The 25,414-nt window shown below is 39.7% G+C and overlaps 1 protein-coding gene across 2 annotated transcripts in view; it reads left to right on the top strand.

Annotated features, from left to right (window-relative positions):
• LOC128689602 (angiomotin-like) overlaps positions 1–25,414 on the top strand; it is a 161,133-nt gene that overhangs the window by 12,073 nt on the left and 123,646 nt on the right. For both annotated transcript variants that reach the window (XM_070087466.1, XM_070087465.1), the window contains exons 3-7: positions 3,656–3,884; positions 5,009–5,134; positions 14,486–15,187; positions 15,322–15,451; positions 23,211–23,475. In XM_070087466.1, the coding sequence (XP_069943567.1) occupies positions 3,656–3,884; positions 5,009–5,134; positions 14,486–15,187; positions 15,322–15,451; positions 23,211–23,475 (1,452 nt within the window). The remainder of the gene's footprint in view (positions 1–3,655; positions 3,885–5,008; positions 5,135–14,485; positions 15,188–15,321; positions 15,452–23,210; positions 23,476–25,414) is intronic.

Raw genomic sequence — 25,414 nt, 5'->3', positions numbered from 1 at the left:
TATTGGGAGTGAAGGGGCTTTATTACAAAACACTAGTACTAGTTTAGTGAACACAAATCCTGCCATACTACCCTGTTAAAATTTTGTGTAACACTGATGCCTCTTTGAATTTTAAATTCATACTGCATAGCTTTATCAACTATAACCCAACTTTTTCAGCTTTTGTCCTTCTTCTTCCCCAATCTCTCTTGTTTTCTCTCTGTGGGTTTAGTGCTTTCCATGAATATAGTAATTGTATGTAAAGCTGTTGGATGTCAGGTAGAATTGGATGGGGAAAGGAGAATGCATATGTTTGAACTGTGCAAAACTGATCCACACATGAGGTACAAGCCAGGATCATAAATTATGGTTCACTGGTTTATGGAGAGGCAAAGTGAGGGATGAAGCACGAGTAACAAAGGTAATAAGTCCAAAAGTGATCACTACTAAAACCTATGCTGTAACTGAATGTCATCGTATATGGGTATTGGAAAACTCTTGAGAAGGATACGAGAGGACAGACAAAGTGAAAATGCAGGAGTAGGACAAAAAGAAACTGTTGGAGCAGGAGGATGGAAAGAAACCGCAATAGGAGGATGAAAAAAGAATCCGTAAGATGAGGACAAAAAGAAACTTTAGGAGTACTTAGATAAAGGACATGAATAGTTTTAATAAATGCGAGGGTCTTGGCAAGAGGCGTGGAGTTAAAAGATAAAGAATCACACACAAAGTGGGAGTTGTCACAGCTGCTCTTTGCTGATGACACTGTGCTCTTGGGAGATTCTGAAGAGAAGCTGCAGAGATTGGTGGATGAATTTGGTAGGGTGTGCAAAAGAAGAAAATTAAAGGTGAATACAGGAAAGAGTAAGGTTATGAGGATAACAAAAAGATTAGTTGATGAAAGATTGAATATCAGATTGGAGGGAGAGAGTATGGAGGAGGTGAACGTATTCAGATATTTGGGAGTGGACGTGTCAGCGGATGGGTCTATGAAAGATGAGGTGAATCATAGAATTGATGAGGGAAAAAGAGTGAGTGGTGCACTTAGGAGTCTGTGGAGACAAAGAACTTTGTCCTTGGAGGCAAAGAGGGGAATGTATGAGAGTATAGTTTTACCAACGCTCTTATATGGGTGTGAAGCATGGGTGATGAATGTTGCAGCGAGGAGAAGGCTGGAGGCAGTGGAGATGTCATGTCTGAGGGCAATGTGTGGTGTGAATATAATGCAGAGAATTCGTAGTTTGGAAGTTAGGAGGAGGTGCGGGATTACCAAAACTGTTGTCCAGAGGGCTGAGGAAGGGTTGTTGAGGTGGTTCGGACATGTAGAGAGAATGGAGCGAAACAGAATGACTTCAAGAGTGTATCAGTCTGTAGTGGAAGGAAGGCGGGGTAGGGGTCAGCCTAGGAAGGGTTGGAGGGAGGGGGTAAAGGAGGTTTTGTGTGCGAGGGGCTTGGACTTCCAGCAGGCATGCGTGAGCGTGTTTGATAGGAGTGAATGGAGACAAATGGTTTTTAATACTTGACGTGCTGTTGGAGTGTGAGCAAAGTAACATTTATGAAGGGATTCAGGGAAACCGGCAGGCCGGACTTGAGTCCTGGAGATGGGAAGTACAGTGCCTGCACTCTGAAGGAGGGGTGTTAATGTTGCAGTTTAAAAACTGTAGTGTAAAGCACCCTTCTGGCAAGACAGTGATGGAGCGAATGATGGTGAAAGTTTTTCTTTTTCGGGCCACCCTGCCTTGGTGGGAATCAGCCAGTGTGATAATAAATAAATAAATAAATGCAAAGCAATGATGATAATAGGAACCATAAAATATGTAATTGGTGGCCTGGGTAGGAAGCAACTTTGGGTATTGTACAGAGAAAAGAACTTGGGTTGACACACTCCTGAGGTACATACAAGCTAGATACATAGCAGCAGCATTTGCATGACTGACAGATGTACGAACCATCTTCAGGAACCTAAAAGGGAAGCCTTATGTATGCAGTTCCAGGCAGTAGTCGAGCACATGAAGAAGCTTGAGAAAATCACAGGTTTGCAGCCAGGTTTGCTTAAATGAAGAGTCAGTAAATTTGTTAGACAAGAACAGCCCTTTGTGAATCTTTGTTTAAACTCATTAATATATGTTATTGATACTTACGATTTGCTTACTATTGAAGTCAGGCTAATTGGGCAATAGTTTTACAGTAGGAATCAAAATAGCCATCTTCTATGTATCTGTGACACCTGTTGGCAGTGATATATTTAACACTGATCAAGTGGCAATAGTGTATGGAACCACTACTGGAAGTTACTATTCTCTGTTTATTCTGAGTTAACCCTTTCAGGGTCCAGAGGCTAAATTTCGAAGGGTGCACCAGGGTCCAAGACTTTTCAAAAAATAATTTTGTTATTTTTTCTTATGAAATGGTAGAGAATCTTTTTCTGAAGGTAATAAAACAAAAAGTACGAAATTTGATGGAAAAATGACAAAATTATGCTCTCGTGAATTTTGATGTTTCGGTGATATTTACGCATCAGCGATTTTGCTGACTTTGACTCCCATTTTAGGCCAATTACAGTATTCCAGTCAACCAAATTCTTAGCTATTTCACTAGTATTACTTCTATTCTATTGATTGAGCACAAGAAATTGCCAAGTCAGCTGTTTCAACAACAAAATAAAGTGACCGGAAATTGGTAATTTGGCCAATTTAATGCAAAGTTTAAAATATTCCCATTTCAAAAGAGGGTCCAGAATAAACAATGCAGGCATTCCTGGGACTAAACTAACATTTCCTCTGTTCATTAGTTACATTTTTCAGGCTTTACAAATGAACTCCATTTTTATTTTTTATTCACATAATGAATTTTTATTCAAACCAAAAAAATAGAAGATTTACTGTTATGCAATACTGTAATAATTGTATAAATAATATCATCACATCTGTGAATGTATATTAGACCCACCAGCTGTCATGTATTAGACTTGTGAGGTCATTAGTTTACTCTTGAACATTGGCAAAAATTTAACATTTCTGCTACTTTGAGCTCAGTTTCAAGCCATTTCCAGTACCAAAACCAATCAAAATCATCTCTATTTCTGTAGTATATCTTCAGTTCTATCAAATGAGACCAAGAAATTGCAAATACAGTGGACCCCCGGTTTACGATCAGCTCCCAATGCGACCAGTTATGTAAGCGTATTTATGTAAGTGCATTTGTATGTGTATGTTTGGGGGTCTGAAATGGACTAATCTAATTCACAATATTCCTTATGGGAACAAATTTGGTCAGTACTGGCACCTGAACATACTTCTGGAATGAAATAATATCATAAACCAGGGGTCCACTGTACACCTATAAAGAATGTACGAAAAACACTGCAAAGTCGCTGTTTTAATCGAAAATTATGGTCTCAGTTTTTTTCTCATTATGCACTGTGTGCTGCAGGATTTGTTTTATGTGGTGCACACATACCACATAGATTTATTCTCTCATATCTAGGCCAAAATTTACTGCTCAGCTTATCAGCGAGCTGAGCTCATGGCGTCGATCTACGGTTTGGACCCTGAACGTAAAGCCATTGATCTATGGCACGGACCCTGAAAGCGTTAATGCTGCCATATCTTCAGTACTTATTCAACATAGGTGCTCTGAAGACTTAGGTAAACCATGAATTGCACTTATTTTACAGGCTCTACGTATGGTCAGAGCTTTAGTGGAAGTGAGACAGATGTGAGCACATCAACAGAAAATCTGAGTCCTGAGGAACGCTATGCTTTAGAGCACACACAAAGACAAGAACCTCAGGGCCAAGAGAATGTTGGGAGTACTTCTAACAGCATGGCTAGTTCACATCTCTCTCAGCCATCAACAGTGGTGACAAGTGGGGCTTCCAGTGTATCCACGGCAAGATCTAATGAGTAAGTTTTTTTTTTTTTTTTTACAACCTTTTAGTTTTTAATTTATCTTGAGTGTAATTGACAAATTTCGAAAATTCACTGTAAGGAGTGAATAATTTTTTATTCCACAATTATGTACAGTAAACCCTCTCATAACAGGTGGGATACCTTCCTGAATATCTATGCCTTTTTTAAATTAGCAGTACACTATAGGAAGTGAAAAACACATGGGAAAAATTAGGTTATGTTCTAGACACCTCCAAATTTGCTAGGTATCTTTTTAATATTATGCTAAGTACAAATTACATGCTACAGGTTCTCTTACCTTCAGTTCTAATTGTCATTGCTTGTTGACATGCAGGTGTGTGGATCACTAAATTCACACAGTTATGAAGGTTTGTCTTCCCACTTACACAGTTTTGTAGTAGAATGGGGCTTTGTACCTTACTAAATGCAAACCAGACAGGGCCCCTTTCCTTGTTTTCTCCCCCAGTCCATACATTCAGTACTTCTCTGTCTTATCTGCAGCTGTAATGACCTCTTTGACATTCATGTTCACCAGGTCTCAGTCTACATTACTCATTGCATGAGCTTTTATTTCCTTCTCATTATCTAATTGTATGAATGGTGGAGTCTCTCAGAACAAAAGTCAAGCAGTCTGTATCACACGGGCACCATCACATAGCACATCTAAAATTTCCACTTTAATTAATGCCATTGAGCTTCATGCTTATTATTCTTCACACTTCCTTCATCACTTATATTCCTCTTGGGTGCCAGGGTTAATATATATCCATAGACAAGAAGGGGGGATGAAAAGATCCAAAATTGTTTGATAATGCAGAGTACGGCACACAAGAAAGCAACTGTAGGTGTCATGGCTGGCATTGGAGGAGGGAAGAAGCTACACCTCTTCAAACACTTAACCCTTAGGCCTAACTTAGGTTGGGGGGAAAAAGTTTCAGTGTCTGGTACTCAGATTTTGTACATAACTTGTTATTTCTATGCTTATTGAATGTACTGGGCTTTTTCGTGCACTATGCAATTTTAGATTTGCTTTTCCAGTCTCATTTTCACAATCACTATATAGTGTCATGTTACAAGAGGGTTTACTGTACCATAATCAGTTTTTTATTGTTTTCCAGTTGCAATGCATCTATCAGCAGCAGCACAAACACACTTATAATTCATAATTCGGTGAGTGATGACCTCTGGAATTATAGATGGACTCCTGGTGGATACTCCACCCCTATGACTAGCAGGAAATCTATGTAAGTTCCATCAAAAATGTCCCAGTTATCAATGACCCATATTTATTTAATGCATTTTTTGTGTGAATGTAATATTAGCAGAAATGCCTACCTGGTAATCTGCATAAAGTGCAGAATGAGCATTATAAAAAAATGACAGTTTTGAATGTACTTTATTATTAAATAATAGTAAGAAAAAAGTACTGCATGTATCTGCTCTGGAAATGCCCCTTCTTAACTCTTTCAGTGTCGATCCAGTAGTACTTTGGTTTGAGAGCCAGTTTTGGTCCAGTAGTACTATGCCAAAATTCTAGCGCCTTCAGATCTGGTGGAAGAAACCTGGTAGACCTACATATGAAAGAATGGGTCTGCTTGGCCAGTATGCGCAGTATAAAAAAAATCCAGCAGCATGCAGTGCATGAGGAAAAAAACTCTGTGTGTTTGGTTTGAAACGGCTACTTTCTGGTGTATTTTCGTATGGTATTTATGGTTGTATTCTCGTTTTCTTGGTCTTGTTTGATAGAATGGAAGATATATTACAGAAATGGAGATGATTTTGATTGGTTTCACGAAAAATACCTTGAAATTGAGCTCAAAGTAGCGGAAAATTTCAGTTTTTACCTATGTTCAAGAGTAAACAAATGAAATCACTTTCCAATACATGTCAAACTAGCTAGTCTGATATGCAGTCACGAATGGGTTGACATTATTTATACAATTATTATAATAATGGAGTACTAGTCTGAATAACAGTAAATCTGCTTTTGAGGGAATAAATGGGAATGAATGGAGACGAATGGTTTTTGGGACCTGACAAGCTGTTGGAGTGTGAACAGGGTAATATTTTGTGAAGGGATTCAGGGAAACTGGTTTGCTGATCTAGAGTCCTGGAAATGGGAAGTACGTACAATGCCTGTACTATAAGGAGGGGTTTAGGATATCTGCAGTTTGGAGGGACATCTCTGCAAAGACATTGATTATGTATGAGTGATGGTGAAAGTGTTGAATGATGAAAATTTTTTCTTTTGTTTTGGTCAGAGTGTTAAGAAAAAATGTTTTTGTTGATTTTTTAACAAATAAAATAGGAAGTAATAAAAATAAATATTAAACTACCATTTTAAATGTAATACAGTGAACCCTCGGGTAACGGCATTAATCCTTTCCAGAAAGCTTGCCTTTAACTGATTTTGCCATTAGCTGAATTAATTTTCCCCATGAGAAATAATGGAAATCCAATTAATCTGTTTCAGACACCCAAAAGTATTAACAAAAAATAACTTTTTTAAAGATTAAATATAGATTTTTTTTTTTTTTTTATCACACTGGCCGATTCCCACCAAGGCAGGGTGGCCCGAAAAAGAAAAACTTTCACCATCATTCACTCCATCACTGTCTTGCCAGAAGGGTGCTTTACACTACAGTTTTTAAACTGCAACATTAACACCCCTCCTTCAGAGTGCAGGCACTGTACTTCCCATCTCCAGGACTCAAGTCCGGCCTGCCGGTTTCCCTGGACCCCTTCATAAATGTTACTTTGCTCACACTCCAACAGCACGTCAAGTATTAAAAACCATTTGTCTCCATTCACTCCTATCAAACACGCTCACGCATGCCTGCTGGAAGTCCAAGCCCCTCGCACACAAAACCTCCTTTACCCCCCTCCCTCCAACCTTTTCTAGGCCGACCCCTACCCCGCCTTCCTTCCACTACAGACTGATACACTCCCTGAAGTTATTCTGTTTCGCTCCATTCTCTCCACATGTCCGAACCACCTCAACAACCCTTCCTCAGCCCTCTGGACAACAGTTTTGGTAATCCCGCACCTCCTCCTAACTTCCAAACTACGAATTCTCTGCATTATATTCACACCACACATTGCTCTCAGACATGACATCTCCACTGCCTCCAGCCTTCTCCTCGCTGCAACATTCATCACCCATGCTTCACACCCATATAAGAGCGTTGGTAAAACTATACTCTCATACATTCCTCTCTCTGCCTCCAAGGACAAAGTTCTTTGTCTCCACAGACTCCTAAGTGCACCACTCACCCTTTTCCCCTCATCAATTCTATGATTCACCTCATCTTTCATAGACCCATCCGCTGACACGTCCACTCCCAAATATCTGAATACATTCACCTCCTCCATACTCTCTCCCTCCAATCTGATATCCAATCTTTCATCACCTAATCTTTTTGTTATCCTCATAACCTTACTCTTTCCTGTATTCACTTTCAATTTTCTTCTTTTGCACACCCTACCAAATTCATCCACCAATCTCTGCAACTTCTCTTCAGAATCTCCCAAGAGCACAGTGTCATCAGCAAAGAGCAACTGTGACAACTCCCACTTTATGTGTGATTCTTTATCTTTTAACTCCACGCCTCTTGCCAAGACCCTCGCATTTACTTCTCTTACAACCCCATCTATAAATATATTAAACAACCACGGTGACATCACACATCCTTGTCTAAGGCCTACTTTTACTGGGAAATAATTTCCCTCTTTCCTACATACTCTAACTTGAGCCTCACTATCCTCGTAAAAACTCTTCACTGCTTTCAGTAACCTACCTCCTACACCATACACCTGCAACATCTGCCACATGCCCCCCTATCCACCCTGTCATACGCCTTTTCCAAATCCATAAATGCCACAAAGACCTCTTTAGCCTTATCTAAATACTGTTCACTTATATGTTTCACTGTAAACACCTGGTCCACACACCCCCTACCTTTCCTAAAGCCTCCTTGTTCATCTGCTATCCTATTCTCCGTCTTACTCTTAATTCTTTCAATAATAACTCTACCATACACTTTGCCAGGTATACTCAACAGACTTATCCCCCTATAATTTTTTCTCTCTCTTTTATCTGTATGTATATAGATATACATACAGAAAACAATGACAAATAAATATAAATCACTAATAAAATGGATAAATGAACATTAAACATCACACTTACCTTTTCTGAAGACTTGTTGGTGTATGGCAGACAGGTAAGAGGGGAGAGGGAGGCGAGTTTATTATTCTTCAGTATGACGCTAATATCTCTACGGCTTATTTATCCATCAAAATTCGTCTAATACGACATAAACAATATTAATAACATAGAAATATGATATATATTGTTTTTCATTCACTTTCTCGCTTAACTTGCTACACTGTTAATTCTACACTTTATCACTGGCTGGCACTATAGCCTTTATCGATACCTGCTGCTTTAGTATCGTACATATTGTAGAATCACTGCAGAAAGCACATTCTCCCCTCTCTCTTCCTCCTCCACTTTGGTACTTTGCTATGAGTTTTTTCTTGAATTCTTTTGTGTTTCTTTCCTCCTTCACCACAGGGCTGGCTCTAGAAGCTCTCTTTGGGCCCATGGTGGCTTATTTAGTAAGTACAAGCATAAAAAAATGGAATAATACAAAATATATCACATGTACGCTTGGAATTGTCCTCTCTGGCTTGTAAACAATGGCACACTGGCTGTACATGGGCTCAGGCCATGTGGACACGTTTGGGACGAATGTCCTTAACCAAGTTCTTGAGCGTTAGCCGAGCCAATATTTTGACGCAAAAATGTGCCGTTATCATATTTTGGCGTTAGTCGATGCCGCTGTTAACTGAGGGTCCACTGTATTCTAGACTCTAGAGCAAGATGACAGTAACTTAGCTGTAAAATTCGGGCTTTCTATAAAGAATTTTCAATATTTTTAGCTAAAAGAGGGGCAGGGCTATGCAGTCTTTCTTGACCTCGAGAATTTTTTGAGAGTTTTAATTTGTTTCAGGGCTCTGCGGATGCAGACATTGCTGCAACCATTAAAATTAATTCACAAAGGTTAACTACTGCAATATAAGCCTTTTCCTAGTCGTTAAGTTTTGTAAAAATCAATATGTCTGTTATAATTTTATCTTCGATAGCTTCTGACATATAAACAACTCTTTAGTTGTGATTTTAGTGACCAAAAAAATTGTTACATTTCAGTGACTAACAAAAAAGCCCTGGATATTCTTTTCTAAACTCAAAATGAAGGACAGTGTAAAAACATTAAGAATCTTGATGAATCAAAATGTGTGAATTTGAAAATAACAGGTTATGTATTGTGTCATATTTCTGAAGTGCTGCTGGCAGAGATCAGTAAGGAGTTGTATGAGGATAGCAACAACAGGGAGACACCTTTCTCATTGCCCAGAGCTCTGAACAAAAGGATTTCCTCTAGGTGATGACAAAAAATACCACCAAGTGGCAGTTACAACATCAGAATGCTTTTCACTGCATATTAGGTTTGATCTGCATCCTATATATATATATATATATATATATATCTATATATATATATATATATATATATATATATATATATATATATATCAAATTGGGGAGGAGGAGTATGGAAGAAGTGAATGTTTTCAGATACTTGGGAGTTGACGTGTCGGCGGATGGATTTATGAAGGATGAGGTTAATCATAGAATTGATGAGGGAAAAAAGGTGAGTGGTGCGTTGAGGTATATGTGGAGTCAAAAAACGTTATCTATGGAGGCAAAGAAGGGAATGTATGAAAGTATAGTAGTACCAACACTCTTATATGGGTGTGAAGCTTGGGTGGTAAATGCAGCAGCGAGGAGACGGTTGGAGGCAGCGGAGATGTCCTGTTTAAGGGCAATGTGTGGTGTAAATATTATGCAGAAAATTCGGAGTGTGGAAATTAGGAGAAGGTGTGGAGTTAATAAAAGTATTAGTCAGAGGGCAGAAGAGGGGTTGTTGAGGTGGTTTGGTCATTTAGAGAGAATGGATCACAGTAGAATGACATGGAAAGCATATAAATCTATAGGGGAAGGAAGGCGGGGTAGGGGTCGTCCTCGAAAGGGTTGGAGAGAGGGGGTAAAGGAGGTTTTGTGGGTAAGGGGCTTGGACTTCCAGCAAGCGTGCGTGAGCGTGTTAGATAGGAGTGAATGGAGACGAATGGTACTTGGGACCTGACGATCTGTTGGAGTGTGAGCAGGGTAATATTTAGTGAAGGGATTCAGGGAAACCGGTTATTTTCATATAGTCGGACTTGAGTCCTGGAAATGGGAAGTACAATGCCTGCACTTTAAAGGAGGGGTTTGGGATATTGGCAGTTTGGAGGGATATGTTGTGTATCTTTATATGTTTATGCTTCTAGACTGTTGTATTCTGAGCACCTCTGCAAAAACAGTGATAATGTGCGAGTGTGGTGAAAGTGTTGAATGATGATGAAAGTATTTTCTTTTTGGGGATTTTCTTTCTTTTTTGGGTCACCCTGCCTCGGTGGGAGACGGCCGACTTGTTGAAAAAAAAAAAAAAAAAATATATATATATATGGATTTTGTAGAAATTGGGTTAATATAATTGAAACTGCACACAAGCCAAGGGATTTGGGCATGCAGCAGTCATGTGTGAACATGTTAGAGTGAGTGGAGACAAATGGTTTTCGGAACCTGATGAGCCATTAAAGTGTTAGTAAGGTAATATTTTGTGAAGGGATTCAGGGAAACTGAATTACTGTCTTTGCAGAGGTGCTCAGATATGACAGTTTAGAACTCCCTCCAAACTGCCAATATCCCAAACCCCTCCTTTAAAGTGCAGGCATTGTACTTCCCATTTCCAGGACTTAAATCTGGCTAACCGGTTTCCCTGAATCCCTTCACAAAATATTATCTTTTTCACACTCCAACAGCTCGTCAGGTCCAAAAACCATTCGTCTCCATTCACTCCTTTCTAACATGCTCATGCAAGCATGCATGCATGCTGGAAGTCCAAACCCCTTCACCACAAAAACCTCCTTTACTCCCTCTCTCCAACCTTTTTGAAGACAACCCATACCCTGCCTTCCTTTCCCTACAGATTTATACTCTCTCCAAGTCATTCTACTTTGTTCCATTCTTTCTAAATGACCAAACCACCTCAACAGCCCCTCTTCTGCCCTCTGACTAATACTTTTAGTAACTCCACACCTCCTAATTTCCACACTCCAAATTCTCTGACAATATTTACATGCCATCTCCACTGCCTCCAGCCGCCTCCTCGCTGTAGCATTTACAACCCAAGCTTCACACCCATGTAAGAGTGTTGGTACCACTATACTTTCATACATTCCCTTCTTTGACTCCATGGATAATGTTTTTTGTCTCCTCAGTGCACTACTCACCTTTTTTCCTTCATCAATTCTATGGATAACCTCATCTTTCATAAACCCATCTGCTGACAAGTCAACTCCCAAATATCTGAAAACATTCACTTCTTCCATACTCCCTCTCTCCAATGTGATATCCAATTTTTCTTTATCTAAATCGTATGATACCCTCATCACCTTACTCTTATCTATGTTCACTTTCAACTTTCTACCTTTACACACCCTCTGGAACTCATCCACTAACCTTTGCAACTTTTCTTTAGAATCTCCCAAAACCACAATATCATCAGCAAAAAGTATCTGTGTCAACTCCCATTTTGTATCTGATTCCCCATAATTGAATCCCACCCCCTCTCCCCAACACCCTAGCATTTACTTCTTTTATAACTCCATCAGTAAATATATTAAAGAACCATGGTGACATTACACATTCCTTTCTAAGACCTACTTTTACCGAGAAGTAATCTCCCTCTCTAATACAAACCCAAACCTGAGCCTCACTATCCTCATAAACTCTTTACAGCATTTAGTAGCTTACTTCCTATTCCATACACTTTCATCACCTGCCACATTGCTCACCTATTCACTCTATCATATGCCTTTTCTAAATCCATAAATGCAAGAGAAACTTCCCTACCTTTATCTAAATTTGTTCACATATATGCTCAATGTAAACACTTGATCTGCACATCCCCTACCCACTCTAAAGCCTTCTTGCTCATCTGCAATCCTGCTCTCTGTCTTACCTCTAATTCTTTCAATAATAACCCTACCGTACACTTTTCCTGGTATACTCAGTAAACTTATTCCCCTATAATTTTTACAATCTCTTTTGTCCCCCTTCCCTTTATATAAAGGAACTATACATGCTTTTTGCCAATTCCTAGGTACTTTTCCCTCTTTCATACATTTATTAAACAAAAATACCAAGCACTCCAACACTGTTTCCCCCCGTGCTTTTAGCATTTCTGTCATGATCCCGTCAGTTCCTGCTGCTTTAATACCTCACATCCTGCTCTTCTTCACTCCTAAAAGATGTTATACCTCCCTGGCGTGTTCATGAAATTACCGCCTCCCTTTCTTCATCGACATTTGAAAGTTCCTCAAAATATTCCCACCGTCTACCCAATACCTCCAGCTCCCCATCAACTAACTCCCCTACTCTATATTTAATTGACAAATCCAGTCTTTTCCTAGAACAAGAACTATTAAGATAAAATCAAAGAAAGCTCAGATGAATGTGTATGCATAAATGTGTACATGCATTTGTAGTGTGACCTAAGTGTAAGTAGAAGTAGCAAGACATACTTGAAATCTTGCATGTTTATGAGACGAAAAAAAAAAACACCAGCAATCCTACCATCATGTAAAACAAATACAGGCTTCCATTTTACACTCACTTGGTAGGACGGTAGTACCTCCCTGAGTGGTTGCTGTCTACCAACCTACTATATTTTTTCTTTTATTTCTCACTTATATGCTTTGATAGTTTGTATATATTCATGCTTTAGAAATGTTCTAAGCTATTTATTTGATACAGATAGGTCAAGAAGTGTACATTTCAAGATACTTTGAATGATACACAAATAACCCGCACATAAAAGAGAGAAGCTTACGACGACGTTTCGGTCCGACTTTGTAAATGGTCCAAGTCGGACCGAAACATCATCATAAGCTTCTCTCTTTTATGTGCGGGTTATTTGTGTATCGTTCCAGTCACGGTATTGTGCCTTTTTTGTTATTTATATACTTTGAATGGTTTGTGCCTGGGGAAAGGGGGGGCCTCTTCTGTGAGATGGGTACCACTCACTCTCCAAAGGGTACTTGTCTGACTAAGACAAGCACTGGATTTCCCACCTCCAGGGCTCAAGTCTTGCTTACCGTTTTCCCTGAATTCCTTCATAAATGATACCTTGCTCACATTCCAACAGCACATCAAATCATTGCCTCCACTCACTCCTACCTAGCACGCTCACACAAGCCTGCTGGATGTCCAAGTCCCTAGCACTCGAAATCCTCCCATACTTCTTCCCTCCAATACTTCTCAGGATTACCCAAGAGAATGTGAGAAAGGGAATGCTGGATAATGGACGATTTACTGTATAATAATATATACGTGTATTGTACATAAATGCGACAGATGCTTTGTTACACTTATCTGAGTATTGCTTCAATATACGTAAAGACTTTCTACACATCCCTTATCCTTCCTAAAGCCTTCTTTACCCTCTGCACTCTTACACCTTACTCATTCAATATTAATTCTTCCATATACTTTACCATGTACTCTAAGCAGACATCTTCCCCAATAATTCTTAACAATCTTGTCCCTTATTTTCTTGTACAGAGGAGCTGTGCATGCTCTTTCCCAATAGAAATGGCCGTTATAGTTATGAAGTACAGTAGTAGCGAAAATTTGTGAACCTTCTCCCTGCTTTTGTTTAGAAAGATAATTTGTCTTAACAGTAGTTTGTTTTTCTTATCAGAGATATATTTTAAGACTTAATTGATGTCAGAAACATTGTTTTTTACTTAAACAGCATTTTTCTACACTGACAGGGTGACCCAAAAAAGGAAACACATTCACCATCATTCATTCAGTTACTGTCTTGCTAGAAGTAAGGTGACATCACAGCTTGGATTACCCTTCAACTTCAGCATCCTAACCCCTTCTTCAGAGTGCAGCCACTGCCTTTCCCATCTCCAGGACTCAAGTCTGGCTTATCAGTTTCCCTGAATCTTTTTATAAATGCTACCTTGCTCACACTCCATCAGCATGTTCATTAAAAGCCACTTGCTTCCATTCACTCCTATCTGACATGCACACACAAGCCTGCCGAATGCTCAAGCAGAAACATAGTGGGCTATAAATTCATTGTTTGAGCAGTAAGTGGCAGAATAATTCTGGATTCTAAGTAAAGTGGTAAGAAAATTTGGCAGATCTTTCAGTGGTATTGCAGTATACTGTACATAGTATAACCATGAGAAAGTGCCACCACTGGGAGAATATTTTCCACAGTATTTCCTAGGGCTTTCTTTTTTTTCACTTAAGAATACATGTTGTATTTTATTTATTATAATGTTTTTAGGTTTTGAAAGCAGACTTCAAAAATGCTTATATTTTGTTTTTTATTCATTATATAATATTTCATTTGTTTTGAGGTACTAAATACAAAATATTGGTAATTGTTGAACTTGTATTTTGTTTGCAGGTCTTCAAGTCTTCTTGATGGCCAAGAGAGAGGGTCTGCCTTATACAATTCTCAGATGCACCAACTCAACATGGAATCTCTCAAACTAAACTCATCAGTTATGAATTCCTCTGGCCTCACCTCATCTGCACATGACTCTGCAGCTTTCAACCCTAATCTGCTTACATCTTCATTGAATTCTTCTTTGTTGGATTCTGCAATGTTAGGTCAAAAAGCATCTGCACCTTCTTACATTAGCCATAGTAGTATTCCAGGGTCACCTAAATTGTCTTCCCATTCAGCCATGAAGTATCAAGGTGCCACAGACTTACCAGATATCCCTTCCTCATATTTAGACCAGTCAGAAGTGCTGAAACATCTTCTCAAACATGAAGGCAAAGGAAGTGGATGTAGTGACCAGAGTGCTTCCAGTTCCAATAGTGGAATCAACATAATCACTGAAGGTGCTGGTACAATGATGAGAGACCTGTCACGAACTCCATTGTTCAGTGATTTGGATGCCACTGTCAACTATGACTTGCTAACCTTACCACCACCGCCAGCCTACCATATGTGGAGACTGAAAGAGCCTGAAAAACAAGAGCGTCAAGAACTAGTTAAGAATGGAATGGAAAAATCGCATTTGTCCAAGTCACAACCAGATCTTACAAAATTGAATAATGCCAAAGAAGCCACTAGTCCCAAGGAACTGCTGAGTCAGAGGTAACTTTGATCTACCAGTATGTACATTTAATTGTATTCGATATATACTAAGATTGGGTGTTATAGTCAGAAATATTATACTAAATGTTGGAATATGTAAGGAAACTATTTTAATTTTTCATTTTTTGGAACAGAATTGTGTCAGGACAAAATGACATTGCAGATGGCCCTATGCAGGAAATGGCTGACATTTTAGCTCAAGAAAACAATGCTTTGAAAATGGAGGTTGATTTGTATCACAGAAAAGTTGCCAAACTTCAGAGGGTAAGTGCCACTTGTTGCTGTTAGAACTATTATTCATTATTATGTATTTTTTATGAATTAAAACATATGTGCAACATCTGGGCATCTTTGTAGACATTTCACCATCCATTGGCTTTATTGTATACCATTGACATACATAATGTGTTTGTTTTTCTTCGCTTAACCCCTTCAGGGTCCAAGGCCAAAATCTGAAGTGGTGCTCCAGTGTCCAAGAAATTTTGAAAAAAAAAAAATTATTTTTTCTTACAGAATTAAAGAGCATATTTTTGTGAAGGTAATAAGACAAAAAAAAAAATTCTGATCAGTACTTACCGAGATACAGTGCCAAGAAGTTTGTCAAAAATGATGTGGTGGCGGCAACATCGACGAATTCCACATACGCGCATTACATTATTTAGCGGTTTTTTAAGTTTTTTCTTTTCCAATTTTTTTCTATTCCTACTAACATTTGGGGCCTGAGAGACCAATACTGTATATAATGTATATATATAAACTCACTGTATTGAACACAATAACCGCACTAAAGTTATTATCATATTATTGTTTACCACTGTTGTTTATTACAATAAACATGCACAAATCTTGTATAATACTAATGTTCTATCATATATTTACATATTTACAATCACTGGACATGGTTTTAGAACTGCTGGAGCTTGTGGAACTCCTTGAAACAAGGCACCATGCACAGAGGCACCTTACATTCCTCACACATAAACCGAGTGTCTTTGCGTCTTTGTTGCCGTCGTTTTGTTTGTGCACAGACGATGCATCTCTTCTGAGCAAATTTCTTCTGAGTTGAAGGAAGCTGTATTATGAAATGATCACCTTCCCTCCTCAAACGCTTGGGTATATCCTGAGTAATTCGAGGACCTTGTTGTATAGCAGGTGTTCTTACCTGGTACTTCATTATGAGTTGTCTGACAACAGACAAACAAAATTCACCATACGGTGGTCTGTTGCCAGTCTTTATTTGGTACATATTATATGCATTGAGCATAGAAATGTCCATGAGATGGAAGAAAAGTTTCATGTACCACTTGTAACTCTTACGAACACAGTCAACAAAACCAATCTGCATGTCACATTTGTCAACCAAGCGCATGTTTTGTGTATAATCAATCACTGTCACTGGTTTTCGAATACGTTCATTAGTCACTCGATCAACTTTGCCACTGTCTTGCATTTCATTACGGTGAATGGTTGTCACCTAGGTAGTAGGTTGGTAGACAGCAACCGCCCAGGGAGGTACTACCGTTCTGCCAAGTGAATGTAAAACTGAAGCCTGTAACTGTTTTACACGATGGTAGGATTGCTGGTGTCTTTTTTTTTTCTGTCTCATACACATGCAAGATTTCAGGTATGTCTTGCTACTTCTACTTACACTTAGGTCACACTACACATACATGTACAAGCATATATATACACACCCCTTTGGGTTTTCTTCTATTTTCTTTCTAGTTCTTGTTCTTGTTTATTTCCTCTTACCTCCATGGGGAAGTGGAACAGAATTCTTCCTCCGTAAGCCATGCGTGTTGTAAGAGGCGACTAAAATGCCGGGAGCAAGGGGCTAGTAACCTCTTCTCCTGTATATATTACTAAATGCAAAAGGAGAAACTTTCGTTTTTCCTTTTGGGCCACCCCGCCTCGGTGGGATACAGCCGGTGTGTTGAAAGAAAAGAAAGAATGGTTGTCAATAATGTGACATATCGTTTGTCATGCCACCGTAATGCCATGATGTCATTGGCAGTAAACACCTGCACGTCATCACCACGAGCACCTGCGTTGAGCCTGGGCATATGTTTACGATTAGAACGCACTGTGCCACACTCATCTGTCTTGTTCACTCGCATGAAATCACTGAGTAATGGGCTTGTGTACCAGTTATCGGTATATAATGTATGCCCCTTACCAAGATAATGTACCATCATGTTTCTCACTACGTCACCTGAGATACCCAGTAACATCTTGGTATCTTTCAATGTTTTACTTCCCGTGTATACAACAATATCCAACACCAGGCCACTGTCACAGTCACAGAGTACAAACAGTTTTATACCAAAGCGTTTCCTCTTGCTCGGTATATACTGCTTGAATGACAGTCTACCTTTGAACAAAATCAAAGACTCGTCAATTGCAACATTCTTGAATGGATAAAAGTATATGCTGAACTTTTGTTTGAGATACATGAAAACATTTCTAATCTTGTATAACCTGTCACTTCTGTCAGGCCTGGTTTTGTCAGAGAAGTGCAACATATGTAAGAGTAAGATAAACCTGTTCACTGGTATGATTTCACTGAAGACCGGGGTAGAAATTAGCCGATCTGTGGACCAGTATGCTTTTATATTATGCTTATAGACATGAGGCATAAGCATTATTGTTGCAAAAAGCAAATACATTTCTGCAACAGTCGTCTCTTTCCACCTGTGTAGTCTTGACTGTGGTGATATGATCATATTTGCCATGGTGTACTCAAAATACTTATTACTTTCCCTGACAATAGTTTCCATCAATGGCTGGTCAAAGAATAATTCAAAGAATTCCAGTTCATTGGCCGTGGTTCCAAGGGGACAAGTAGGTAGAATTCCACTTTGAGAGTCATCAAAGTGGTGAGGCTTGGGAACAAAATTGGGATTTTGCTGCCAATCCCACATATGGTTTGCTGGTGGATACTGGACATCATAGGCTGGTTGTGCGGGTGGTTGTGGTTGTGGTGGGCTGGTGGCTGACACTCCGCTTTGTCCTTGAACTGACGAGTCAGCAGCGTGGGTCCCAGCGTGGGCTGGTGAGTCACGCATGGCGGTGTCACTGCCATCACCACTACCACCATCCACTGATGCCTGTGGTCTATCCATGCCAAGTGTAGCCACATCATCCTCACTATCACTACCTAAAACTGGTGTAGGGCCACGGGATGTACTCCGGGATGTACAGTGGACCCCCGGTTAACGATTTTAATCCGTGCAAGAGGGCTCATCGTTATGCGAAATAATCGTTATGCGAATGAATTTTCCCCATAAGAAATAATGGAAATAAAATTAATCCGTGCAAGACGCCCAAAAGTATGAAAAAAATTTTTTTTTACCACATGAAATGTTAATTTTAATACACACAAACTGAAAAAGGCATGCACAATTACATGACACTTACTTTTATTGAAGATCTGGTGATGATTGATGGGATGGGAGGAGGGGAGAGCATTATCTTCTTACTGTTTAGAAGGGGAATCCCCTTCCATTAGGACTTGAGGTAGCAAGTCCTTTTCTGGGGTTACTTCCCTTCTTCTTTTAATGCCACTAGGACCAGCTTGAGAGTCACTGGACCTCTGTCGCACAACAAATCTGTCCATAGAGCTCTGTACCTCCCGTTCCTTCAAGACTTTCCTAAAATGGGCCATAACATTGTCATTGAAATAGTCACCAGCACGGCTTGCAACAGCTGTGTCAGGGTGATTTTCATCTATAAAGGTTTGCAGTTCAACCCACTGTGCACACATTTCCTTAATCTTTGAAGTAGGCACAATGGATTCCACAACTGGCATAGGCTTCTCAGGGTTAGCCCCAAACCCTTCAAAATCTTTCTTAATTTCCATACTAATTCTCACCCTTTTTACCACAGGGTTGGCACTAGAAGCTTTCTTGGGGCCCATGGTCACTTATTTTCCAGAAACAGCACCGAAAACACTGTAATAATACGAAATATTCCGAGTGTATGCTTGGATGTTACCGCGGAGGCTGGCTGGTAAACAATGGGACGGCCGGCACATGTGAGGGCACATTGGACGCGTCTCGGACGAAAATCGGTAAGCGGGTTTTTAATCGGTATGCGCGGCAAAAATTTTGCGATAAAAGTAATCGGTATGCGGAAAAATCGCTATGTGATGCCATCGTTATGCGGGGGTCCACTGTACTCTGTCCCCTGGGCTCAGCATAGGGTACACTACCCGAGCGCATGCGGCGGCGAACATACCGACGCTTCACTGGTGAATATGATTCCTCACTATCACTACTCGAATGATCGTCGAGCGCAATAAAATCACAATCCACATCACTATCATCATCATTACTGAAGTCAGAGGCCTGGCCACGCGAAAATATTAGCTTTCTCTTGCGTTGCGGAACAACCGACCGTGAGTCACGAGTGCCCACACCAGAGGTAGAAGGTTGAGGATCGTCAGGGTTTTCTGCACTATTATCGATATCCTGGTCATTCTTTTCGGTCACTAACTGATCAAAGCCGTAGAATTCGTCTTCATTTCCACTTCCATCAGTGTCAGAACTATCAGATAGGAAGAGGAGAGTCCCAATTTTCCGGGGAGTGAGAGCTGACTTGCGACGAGGCATGGTGAACAAGGGTAACTGAGCCGGCGTTCCCACAATGCTATGCGGGCGCCTAGATTTTTTGTTTATGGCGCACACCCACCACGCAGACCCGTTCTCTCACATGTAGGCCTATGAGCGCTTTCGTGCTAAATTTGAGGACACTAGAATTTTGGCGTAGATCTACGGTTTGGACACTCAACGTGAAGCCGTAGATCTACGGGACGGACCCTGAAAGGGTTAAATGAATTTGGTAACTTTTTTCTTTGTTTTCTTTAGATAGAATGTCATTACATAATGCAGAATGTCCCCAGTTTGTAAAATGCCTCAGCCTCAAGAAAGTATAGCCCCTTGCATTCCATACCTTTGCTCTCCTGTGCACTGGCATGACACCTTGCTTAAGCCTTTTGCTGTCTTTTATGTTGATCTATGTTATTGATGCAAGCATTGTTTACGTAGATCCATGTTTTGAGCTTAACTCCCTCGGATAAACTGTGAGAAGTGAATTTTGGCCTGGAAATGGGAGAATGGGTCAATGCAACGAGAGTGCATGGTCTAAAAAACATGTCCTACGCTATGCATGATGGGAAAAAGGAATCCTCTGATCTTGTGTTGAGTTTAAAATAGTGACTGAAGCATTAACTAGGAAAGTTTTTATGGTTTTGTGGCCTGTTTCTTGGTATCATTTCATAGGATGGAAGATGTAGTACTGAAATAGATGATTTTGGTTGGTTTTAGAAATGAAAGTAGCTTGAAATCTAACTGAAAGTACCGTAAATATTTGATTTTTAATAATTTCCCTGATGAGGGGTAAGTTCCCTTCCCTCAGTCTGTTTTATGGGTTCTTACTAGGTCTTTGGTTATTGGGATGCCCTAAACCATGACCAATCATTCCTTGTGATATTTTATTTGAGAAATAGGGTAATTTTTTTTTATGTAATGAATTCAAAATGGAGGGTAAGTAAAATATAGGAGAAGTTGCTTTAGTGGCTGGAATGCCTACAGCGTTTATTCAGGATTTTTCTTTAATTTTATGTAAAATTGCCATTTTATTGTGCACTTTATAGGGTATGTAATTCTGATAGTTGAATGGGCGATTTCTTTTGCTATTTGATAGAATGTAAGGCATACTAGCAAACTACCTAAGAATTTGGTTGAGTTGAGAAATTGAATTGGCTTAAAATTGGTCTCAAAGCGGGTGCATAAAGTGTTCCCAGACCGCCAACTTTGCAACTACAGTGGAACCCCAGATATTGGTTGATGCTGATATCGGCCAAATTGGATTCTGGCCACTTTTTTGGCCAAAATTCTGTCCTGGATTTCAGCCGACAACTCAGAAATCGGCCGTATTGGATGCGTTCGTCCACTAATCTGCTGCGTTCGTGAGTCAGTCTGGCTGTGTCTTTGGGCGAGTGAGCAACATTCCACGCATTCATCCAAGCATTTCGTTATAATCCATTGTTTTTTGTAGTTGCTTATTGAGTGTGACTGTGAAATAAGCCACCATGGGCCCAAAGAAACACGTTACATAGTATATAAAAACATGCAATGTTTACATGCGATGTATGTTTAATAATAATCACTCTTGGACACATTAAATGTCATATTTTAGTTAATATAGTCATTTTCATTAATCCATCTATATTTCCTTCAATATTATACAAGAAACACGTTACATAGCTATTGAGTGGTGAGTCGGGTGGAGAGTAAACATTACGTTTTCTCTGATCAGCCTTAGAGAAAACTGTGAATCTGGTGTCTGGCCCAGTCACCGCCCTTCATGTGCGTTTGTTTATAATTCTTGGCATGAATTGTTCATTGCTTCTCCCTTTGTTTATGATGGGATCTAAAGGTAGTTGTTAGAAATGATTAAACTCAGTGAACATGGTAATAATATGGCTGATAAATTTGACACGTGCAACTCTTGGGTATCTTTATTGAGGAAACGTTTCGCCACACAGTGGCTTCATCAGTCCATACGTAGGAGAAACTTGAAGAACAGGAGGAGAATGAGGTAATCAGTCCCTCAACCTTGAGTCGATGTGTTCAGTCCATCAATCTTGAATAGAATACGGCATATCAGTGGAGAAGCAGCTTATAAACCGTATGGCAGGAGAGGTGCAGCAGTCATAGGTCGTATCACATTTGTTCAATGTGGAAGTAGGTCGTGCCCAAGAATTAGGCAAGCGAAGAATTCCTAAGTATTAAGATCCCAAGAAGTGTGGCGAAACGTTTCCTCAATAAAGATACCCAAGAGTTGCACATGTGTCAAATTTATCAACATGTCGGTTCTCTGAACCATTCATCTACAAATCTGTCAGACACTGCAACTTCTTGGGATCTTAATACTTAGGAATTCTTCGCTTGCCTAATTCTTGGGCACGACCTACTTCCACATTGAACAAATGTGATACGACCTATGACTGCTGCACCTCTCCTGCCATACGGTTTATAAGCTGCTTTTCCGCTGATATGCCGTATTCTATTCAAGATTGATGGACTGAACACATCGACTCAAGGTTGAGGGACTGATTACCTCATTCTCCTCCTGTTCTTCAAGTTTCTCCTACGTATGGACTGATGAAGCCACTGTGTGGCGAAACGTTTCCTCAATAAAGATACCCAAGAGTTGCACATGTGTCAAATTTATCAACATGTCGGTTCTCTGAACCATTCATCTACAAATAATATGGCTGTATAATGTAATGATATGGCTGTGTACTGTAGCCCAGGGGGCTACATACTTATACCTACATTTACTGCTGCCTACGCTGACTTCCTACAAATAAATACTACTCTCCTCTCACCCTACATTAAGACTACAAATATTTTAAGGCAAGTAATGAATGTACTGTGGCAGTAAATGACAAAAAAGAGAAGTAACCCTAGAGAGGGTTTTGATACCTGAAGTCCTTATGGACGGGGATTCCCAACTCTCTCTCCCCTCCTCGCCTTCTTCAATAAAGGTACGTAATGTTCATTTATCATTAAAATTTGTGCTTTATATTTATTTATCATTGCTTTCTGTTTATAATACTATAGTTAATCTTTAAAAAATGTATTTTTTGTTAATATTTTTGGGTGTCTAGAATGGATTAATTGTATTTACACTAATTCTTATTGGAAATATTACTTAGGTTTTCGGCCTTTTCGGATTTAGGCAGTTCTCCTGGAACGGATTACGGCCAATAACTGGGGTTCCACTGTACCTAATTCTACGAGTTTCCATCTAATTTAGTATTTTGTGTGTCATTACCTTCAGAAAAATATTTTCTAGCATTTCAGATTTTTTTTAAATTGTGACACTGTCAACACTTAATTTTGGGGGTCCCAACAGTGAAGGAATCAATTATTCATAGGTGTATTAATTTAAGCACCCCCTTTCCCATCCACTCACCTGTAAGACATTACTGTACTGATAATTTTGTCTTCTCCAGTTTGAAATGGAAATTATCAAGGTACATGAAGCACATGAGGCTCTAGTGAAGTCATCTGAGAGAAGGGAGCAACTTGAGCGGCTAGCGCGCCACAAACTACATGCTGAGGTCAAGCGACTCACTGAGCTTAATGCAGATCTAAAGGATCAGGTTGATGTTCTCTCTACCCAAATTTCTAATCGTCCCTTGCCTACTGATAGCACCGATGCCCTTCGTAAGGAATTAAATAAACGGGACGTCTTCATTGCTCAGCTGGTTTCACACAGTAAGTTCACATTGTACTATTTCGTGTCTGTCAATTGTGTGTCTGTTCGTGGCTTCATATATCATTAGCAGTCTTCAAATGCATGATGCAACTGACCCTCAGTGTAAGTTATTTCTAAAATTTATATAAATTTATTTATTTTTTTTTTTCAACAAGTCGGCCGTCTCCCACCGAGGCAGGGTTACCCAAAAAAGAAAGAAAATCCCCAAAAAGAAAATACTTTCATCATCATTCAACACTTTCACCACACTCGCACATTATCACTGTTTTTGCAGAGGTGCTCAGAATACAACAGTTTAGAAGCATACACATATAAAGATACACAACATATCCCTCCAAACTGCCAATATCCCAAACCCCTCCTTTAAAGTGCAGGCATTGTACTTCCCATTTCCAGGACTCAAGTCCGACTATATGAAAATAACCGGTTTCCCTGAATCCCTTCACTAAATATTACCCTGCTCACACTCCAACAGATCGTCAGGTCCCAAGTACCATTCGTCTCCACTCACTCCTATCTAACATGCTCAAGCACGCTTGCTGGAAGTCCAAGCCCCTTGCCCACAAAACCTCCTTTACCCCCTCTCTCCAACCCTTTCGAGGACGACCCCTACCCCGCCTTCCTTCCCCTATAGATTTATATGCTTTCCATGTCATTCTACTTTGATCCATTCTCTCTAAATGACCAAACCACCTCAACAACCCCTCTTCTGCCCTCTGACTAATACTTTTATTAACTCCACACCTTTTCCTAATTTCCACACTCCGAATTTTCTGCATAATATTTACACCACACGTTGCCCTTAAACAGGACATCTCCACTGCCTCCAACCGTCTCCTCGCTGCTGCATTTACCACCCAAGCTTCACACCCATATAAGAGTGTTGGTACTACTATACTTTCATACATTCCCTTCTTTGCCTCCATAGATAAAGTTTTTTGATTCCACATATACCTCAACGCACCACTCACCTTTTTTCCCTCATCAGTTCTATGATTAACCTCATCCTTCATAAATCCATCCGCCGACACGTCAACTCCCAAGTATCTGAAAACATTCACTTCTTCCATACTCCTCCCCAATTTGATATCCAATTTTTCTTTATCTAAATCATTTGACACCCTCATCACCTTACTCTTTTCTATGTTCACTTTCAACTTTCTACCTTTACACACATTCCCAAACTCATCCACTAACCTTTGCAATTTTTCTTTAGAATATCCCATAAGCACAGTATCATCAGCAAAAAGTAACTGTGTCAATTCCCATTTTGAATTTGATTCCCCAAAATTTAATCCCACCCCTCTCCCGAACACCCTAGCATTTACTTCCTTTACTACCCCATCTATAAATATATTAAACAACCACGGTGACATTACACATCCCTGTCTAAGACCTACTTTTACCGGGAAGTAGTCTTCCTCTCTTGTACACACCCTAACCTGAGCCTCACTATCCTCATGAAAACTCTTTACAGCATTTAATAACTTACCACATATTCCATATACTTGCAACATCTGCCACATTGCTCCTCTATCCACTCTATCATATGCCTTTTCTAAATCCATAAATGCAATAAAAACTTCCCTACCTTTATCTAAATACTGTTCACATATATGCTTCAATGTAAACACTTGATCTACACATCCCCTACCCACTCTGAAACCTCCTTGCTCATCCGCAATCCTACATTCTGTCTTGCCTCTGATTCTTTCATTTATAACCCTACCATACACTTTTCCTGGTATACTCCGTAAACTTATTCCTCTATAATTTTTACAGTCTTTTTTGTCCCCTTTCCCTTTATGTAAAGGGACTATACATGCTCTCCGCCAATCCCTAGGTACCTTCCCCTCTTTCATACATTTATTAAACAAAAGTACCAACCACTCCAACACTATATCCCCCCCCTGCTTTTAACATTTCTGTCATGATCCC

The sequence above is a fragment of the Cherax quadricarinatus genome, chromosome 22, assembly GCF_038502225.1.
Source record: "Cherax quadricarinatus isolate ZL_2023a chromosome 22, ASM3850222v1, whole genome shotgun sequence".
NCBI lineage: Eukaryota > Metazoa > Arthropoda > Malacostraca > Decapoda > Parastacidae > Cherax > Cherax quadricarinatus.
The sequence above is the reverse complement of the archived record's forward strand: the minus strand, read 5'-3'. Positions and strand labels throughout refer to the sequence as shown.